The following is a 7,500-nucleotide window of genomic DNA, read 5'->3' as shown; positions in this document are numbered from 1 at the left end:
ACTGTGAATTACCATTCATTTTCATTACCTCCAATTCCTGTTACTAATAGATGTAATTATTAGTATCAACTTTGTCCTCTTCTACATGCGTTATTGTTTACTTTGAAAGATCCCCAAAGCAGTCTGATCATGTTCCCCCAAGTGAAAGGTATTTGTCTTTATCCAAGTGTTTAGTTTTCCTTTTAAAGAATAAACGGAACTTATCCTCATAATATCCTAAACTATAAACAAATCCTAGAGACTGTCTGCCTACTAATTAATGGTCCCATTTTCTGTATGTTACCCAAATAGGTGACAGACTTCCTGCATGTGTAACTTACACATGCACTACTCCTACTTAGAAATCCAAACTTTTTTTTCATTTTCTTTGCTTGGGGAGATATTTTAATGCATCAATATCATTCGAACGGATTCCTATAAAATGTTAATGTTTTCCCACAAAGTGGCCGTCATGAGGCCAGCCATATTAATGGGATTATAGTTTCCTGCATTTTTCTCTTTTCACGGAGCTATTTCAAGTGTAGCTGTCAACCTTCTTTGTCCAAAATGTGGAACATTTCCTCTCATAATTTGGAAAGATGGGAGAAATGTGGAGCAAATACTCATGACTTAGCAACTTCAAATAACAAGCTCACGTAATGATTAAAATGTTATGTTATACTTTATTAATTCATCAAAGTTTCTTTTTGAATGATTCAGTATTATTTACTGTGGCTAAGTGTTAAAAAAATTTAACACTGAATGTGTGACAAACTCTTTCAATGTGTAACAGTGAAAAACATGTCTTTTAAAGACTCAGAATGAGGGTTGGTCTTATAGAGGTATACTTGAGAGGTATAGTTTCAAGTCCTGTTTATATGAATCATGGCAGACATAAATAAGTGGTTGTTTTTTCTCATTCCATTGAAGTACTTTGGCATTGGTGTGAGTGACAGTTTTGTACAGCTTCTATAACAGGGTTGCTTCTATTTTCCTTGATTGACCCTCACTAATGTTACTCTCGGAGCCTGTTTTACAATGTCTGCAGCAGTCATACAACTCCAGCTAAAGAAAATAGGTAAACTGCAGGCTTTTATAATGGTAAAAATTTGTAGTTCTACACAGTTTTCCTGAGGTGTCATAACTGTTACTGAAGTGAATGAACTGTGCTAGATCACTTGTGAGTAACACCAGCTACTGGAAATGAGGGGACATGAAAGTTATTCTGCTATTCCCCAGTGCCTACAGAGGTAAAATTCTTTGTTTTTTTTCTCCTGAGTCATGTAGAATTAAAAATGTGCTTCATTAGTTGCAAAAGTATTGCACTTTAATAACTGCAGTAATGTTCTTTTTTTTCAACGACAATGCATCATTATTCTTCATTTCTACACCAACATATGGCCAGTGATCTATTTTTTCAGTTTGTCTTATTGCATTTTTTTCTTATTCTGGTTATTCTTCTTCATTCAGCACTAATGGTGCTGGTACTACCCATGTACACACATATTCAGTCATTGTTCTGCTCATTTTCAAATGCATGAACACCAACAAACTGAAAGGGGCATGCATGTTAAAAACACCTCAGTAAGAAGTTATGAGTGACTCTAGGTTCATGTATGTTTCCCCTTCCTAGTCTCAGTCGTGTATAATATAGCCACTAAATCAAAATAACTGTGGTACGGAAAAAACTGCATAGTTTCACCCTACACCGATTGATTATATTACATTGACCATGAAACAGTGGCAGACCACTTTGCAATTAAGCCATGATAAAGGCCAACTTATTCTAGGGATAAAAATCCAAAGGGGGATATTCCAGGATGACTCTCTGTTACTGCTGCTATTCTGCCTTGCCCTTAATCCATTAAGCTGTCTACTTAACAGTTTAGGTCATGGCTGTAATTTGGCTCCTAGAAAACAACAAAGTGCAAAGACTTCTCATCTTCTCTTTGTCAGTGATTTGAAACTGTATAGCTCATCATATGAGGAACTGAAAGCAGAACTACAAGCTGTCAAAACCTTTTCAGGTAATATAAGAATGTCATTGGGTCTTTATAGCTATGTAAAAGGAACCTTTAAAGCAGGAAAATTGCAGCACCAACAAAACATCAGTTTGGGACAAGCATGTGATATAAAAGAATTCGAGCAAGAGGGAGTTTATAAATATTTGGGAATTGATGAAGGATCAACAGTAAAATATGAACAAATACAAATAAAACTTAGTAAGGAGTACTTCAGAAGACTTAAATTAATCCTGAAAACGGCTTTGACATCTAGGAATTAAATCCAAGCTGTAAACCAGTTTGCTCTTCCTGTCTTAACTTACAATTGTGGAGTCCCACAAACAAGAGAAAATAAAAAAACTAGCTAAAAAGCAAAAAATAAAATAATGAGCACCCAGGGAATAATCCGAACCAAAAGAACTTTTATTAGCGCTTTCGTCCACTAAGCCAATAAGTGAACAACTTGATAAAATCACCATTAAACAGAGTCCCTTTTATATTTAACAACAACCAGTCAGAGCTCCACATAAATTAACCTTCCCCAGCAATCTACTTAAACCATGTAGAAAACTTCTTCAGGATAAACATTTTTAGAACCATACTTATTAAAATATATATATATATATATATATATATATATATATATATATATGAAGTACAAAATACTTCATTGTTTGCTCATAAATCATTAAGCACAGACACACCATCAACATAAAAAGTAGGGTTGCAGCTTTCTAATTGATCAACTTGTGTCTTTGAATGTTCCCTTTTAATAAAAGAATGCCCCTTGTTTGATTTGCAAAACCTTTTGAAATGATTCCACTTATTGCATTTGTGGCATTGCTGACCAAAAGCTAAGCACTTTTCTCTTTTGGGTTCATAATTTGTACCACAACTACAACAGTTGACTATGAAACTAGGTATAGGCACATTCTTTTTAGTTTGCTGACTCACCCTTGAGTTTCACTGAGACTGTGGAATTTGCTTGAAAGATTTGGGCCTTCCCAGGGACTGTTGCAGGTCTCCCCATAGCTGCCATGTGCTTGGGCCTGTTTCTTTTAACCCTGTAGTACATACTGTCAACATGAACACTAGAAGATGCTGGAAGCATTTGTAAGCATATTTGTGTGCTTTTCTGTCAGCTCATATATCTGACAAATCCCAATGGCCTTATTCAAAGTTAAATCACTGTCACTAAGCAAAATGTTTCTCACAGCATCATCTTTAATACCACCCACAAGTCTTTTATTAGCTTATCCCTTAAGTCATCAAATCTGCACGTTTTAATGTTGAGAAACAAAGCTGTTATATGTGCTGCAAAAGTTTCACCAGGCATTTGATCTCTTGTGTAAAATAAGTGCCTTTCCATTGTAATATTAATTTGGGAATTACACATTTCTCTAAATTTACGTTTTAAGCACTTGGGGTCTTCCTTGACTCATCCGGTACCACTATATGGCGGTTTTCCCCCTCTCCTGCAAACACAGCAGCTGCATACACAAATTAACCCTCTCTTTCTATGGACAACTATATGGCGGTTTTCCCCCTCTCCTGCAAACACAGCAGCTGCATACACAAATTAACCCTCTCTTTCTATGGCTTCAGAACCAGCTAAATTAAGCAGAATAAATGCCTTTGTGTGGTCATCTTTGTCAGTAAATGCAGCTTGTATGAAAATATCATACTCTTGCTCAAACACACTCCAATTCTCTGCAATATTATTATCAAATACAAGTGGCGCTAGCTTTCGAAATCTGTCGGCCATGCCAACAAAGTATGCTCAAACACACAAAAAATGGCCCTTGTAATTATGTATGAACATGCACACACAGCCATTACTTGTAATACCATTCAAATGCACAGTAAACTCTTTGAAATACTGTACTTTGCAAAATATGTTGTGAAATGGTTGTATTTTGTGAAATAACTATACTGTAATACTGTGGAAAACTGTGAACACTCTGTATACTTCAGATTATTAGCACATAGTGAAAAAATCTGGCAATTTCCCTCATTTTATTTATGTTATGAGATTCGGATTTTATTTCAAACATTTTCCATGATTATTCAAATATTTTTATCTATGTCATAGTTTTGGACATTTTGTTTAATTAGAAATTTGTTTTGAGCGTTCTTAGGCTTTGTTTTATATTTTGTGAATAAGAAGAAATCATTTAAGCAAGTTTTGACACCTTAAATAAGTTTCTGACCTGTTTTGCGAGTTATACATGCAGTGGGGATGATCCATTCCTCCATCATTAATCAAGTGCCTTCTCGGTCCTGAATCTAGATTTCTGTATCCCATTCTGACACCATGTCGCTCATCTTGTTTTACCAGTGAAGACTAACAGACGGTGTAGTTCGTTTATGTGCTTTATTACACAGAAACAAATTAGGATAGATAGCAACAGTGCAAAATATAAACAAACTGATAAACTGACAGGCTACACAGACACTCATTCGTACATCTCAACAGCTTACTACAAAATGGCGATTAGGCTCGCATGTGCTCAGTATTTATACACTTGTGCAAGCCCCTAGAAAGTTACTTAAAGGTATGCATACATATTGATATACAGCACCCCAGCTGAGAATTGAACCAGAGAACCTCTTGGCTGTGAGGTGACAATAATAACTGCTCCACCACTGTGCCGCTCTGTTTTCTGGGGTATATGGACCTTTTTCAGACTGTAGTTAGACTCAAGTTATGAGAAATGTGTCTAACACACACACACACACACACACACACACACACACATTTTGATGCATTGAGAACTGGGTCCTTACATTTTTTTGAGACAAAAAGTTGCAGTATCATCTTTTCTTAGTCTGCAAACATTCAGAGTTCTAAAAGTTGGCTAAGGAGTTGTTTCGTTTGTGAATTTTCTTAGAACATTCAGAGTTCTGCCCATTTACTAATTCTCTAGATTTTATGCTGCTCTGTACAAACAAATAGTACTGAACAGTGTTTTAATTGGAACCCAGTACCGATGATTTATGATCATTAGTAGGCATTTTTACTTGTTAGCTCATTCATAGGGACTACAGAATATTCTACTAAATTATGAGTTGTTATGATAGGAAAAATCATTTTATCTTGTAGGGTGCAAGCACAATATCCTGTAATGTGGGCACCAAGTTTGAACGCAGCTTGTTACTGCAGTTTTGAAATATTTCTGAGTCATCAGCCTGTACAGTGAAATTTTGAGCACATAAATCATTTTTGTGTGTTTCCAGGTTCCGAACACATTTGAAGATGTTGCTGTTGAGTTTTCAGGAGAGGAGTGGAAGATGCTGAGTGAACAGGAGAAAGACCTACACAGGGAGGTGATGGTGCAGAACTATGAGAACATGATATCAGTAGGTAAGGAAGTACTCTTGAGGCATCCATTTTCACTTTATTTAAAAAATTAGGAATACTGTTAAGTAGATGGAAATGAACTTATTTTAATTATTCTGCTGTAACAGTTTACCCTTTTTGAAAGCTGAACTGACCCTTAACTGCACTGATGTTTAACCATTTATAAAGTCTGTATATTTTGCCTTTTTTAAACTGATTAAACCTAATATATATCTAGTGCCTAAAGCCTTGTTAACTGACTTTCATGACATTCTTCATTTTGGGACTGGTATCTTAATGAATCAAACTCGCATCTGAGTAATACAGGTTGTGTACTGCTACATAAATTAAACACCCCCATTATTCTGTCAGCCATCCCTTGTCAGAAGAAGGGGCAAACTGTTCTGTTGTCTGTATTATTAAAAGTTACGCCTTTTTTCATATTTTCTGTTTCCCTTTCTGTCCTGATAGGAATGTACTCCATATTTTCTTTGTAGCTGCCTGTTAGAAGGGCAACTTCCATAACTGAACATCCTGCAACTGTAAAAATAAAACATGATTAACAAAGAATCAAAATTCAATGTAATGACATTAAATAGTGAAGCACAGGATTTTTGGCTGCCTTTACTTTCTGATGCAGGGGACTATGCACCTTATACCCCTCCTGTTTGTGTACAAACTCCAAGATTAGTGAAGCTCAGAGTAAAGGAAATACTGCAACGTACAGCAGCAGCTTCAGACTTGGTATGTAGTCATTTTTATATGTCTTTAGTCTCGCTGCTCTAAGATTATTGTCCTTGGAATTTCAACAGGAATCCATCAGCTCTTAAACTAACACAAATTCCTGACTAGCCACTGTCTACTAGAGTCCATGAAGGGAGGGATGGATGTTAAAATGAGGTGAATTTCCAGGAACAAGGTGAGCAGGTCACTGTTTAGGTATATTATGTTGTTGCTGTAAATCACCATCCTATATAGACACTTGACCATTTCTGTTTACCTGGTGGAAGAGAGGCTGGGCATGCATTCACCTTTGTTAGGAATATCAAGATTTTTACTGATACTGTAGATTTGTAGCTGTAGGAACAGATAAGACTAATGCATCAGGCATTATGGCTTTTTGGGATACACAGCTTTCAAAGGCTGCTAAATCTTGGCCTCAACCCTCAGAGCTCAACAAACCTTGGCTACTTGCCTGTGCTTTGAGAAGTGTTTCCACTGAATCCAGTTCCATCCAGGTAAAGATGAGTTCTCAAACTGTATTACTGAGTTTAAGTGAGTGCTCCATGTAGTTTGCAATTTTCTGAGCATTGAAAGTATATTTTTTTCTACAAACTGCCTTTTCTACTTTACTGTTTGCTAATTGAACTGTTCTTGTCCAGGGAAGTAAATAGTGTGGGAAGAAATAGCCAGGGAATTGTTATGGCTAGGCTTGTATAGGCCCTAGGGCTGATAGCCTTGTACCAACCTATGAACCTATAATAGATTCATAGCGGAATACTAGGCTAATTGCTCTGAAGGGCCATTTTAAGTCAAGACAGTAACCCAAGGTCAGAATCAAACCCTGTACGTTCTGTCCATGAAGCAAAGGCTTTAATTTTTATGCCAAACCCACCCACCGCTCTTGTGGAGGGGCAATTTCCCTTGGAAGTCAGTTGATTGTTCTGGCATTGCACTCAATGGTCCTTTTTTGTGGTCTCATTAAGAGGACTAAGGTTATTCATCTTGTGGCAGATTGTGTTTGCCTGGTTTGTATGAGATGTGAAGCACTCCAGAGGGGCTCAATATAGTCATTTTAATGGCCAGAGGACTGAGGAATCAGATTTAACTTTCATTTCTGTTAAAAATAAATTGGGTGCATTAGTGCAGACCTGCTCACTGTGCAGCAGCGGTTAGCAGTGCCCTGTACACATTCAAGCACCTGGACAGTTAAGTTCACCTGTAAAACTACTACTAGGACTGTAAACTGTAATTTAGTGAAGCACTGAGCGGAGTTAAGCTCTAAACAGCTAGCTTGTGCATCAGATAGCGCTAATATTGTATCATAGCACTACACACACACACACACACACACACACACACACACACACACACACACACACACATGTAAAATTCCATATCTTAGCGCTAGCCAACTGTAGACCCTAATCCAAAGAAATATCTACCATAGCCTACAAA

At 36.8% G+C, this 7,500-nt stretch overlaps 1 protein-coding gene across 1 annotated transcript in view; it reads left to right on the top strand.

Moving 5' to 3' along the window:
- Positions 1 to 7,500, top strand: part of LOC122808862 (KRAB domain-containing protein 4-like) — a 304,687-nt gene that overhangs the window by 65,960 nt on the left and 231,227 nt on the right. Inside the window, exon 2 of the mRNA XM_044079963.1 lies at positions 5,220 to 5,346. Coding sequence (XP_043935898.1) covers positions 5,220 to 5,346 — 127 coding nt within the window. The remainder of the gene's footprint in view (positions 1 to 5,219; positions 5,347 to 7,500) is intronic.

Source organism: Protopterus annectens, chromosome 1.part1 (assembly GCF_019279795.1).
Source record: "Protopterus annectens isolate FY-2018-M chromosome 1.part1, PAN1.0, whole genome shotgun sequence".
Classification (NCBI taxonomy): Eukaryota; Metazoa; Chordata; order Ceratodontiformes; family Protopteridae; genus Protopterus; species Protopterus annectens.
This window is presented reverse-complemented; position numbering and strand designations above follow the sequence as displayed.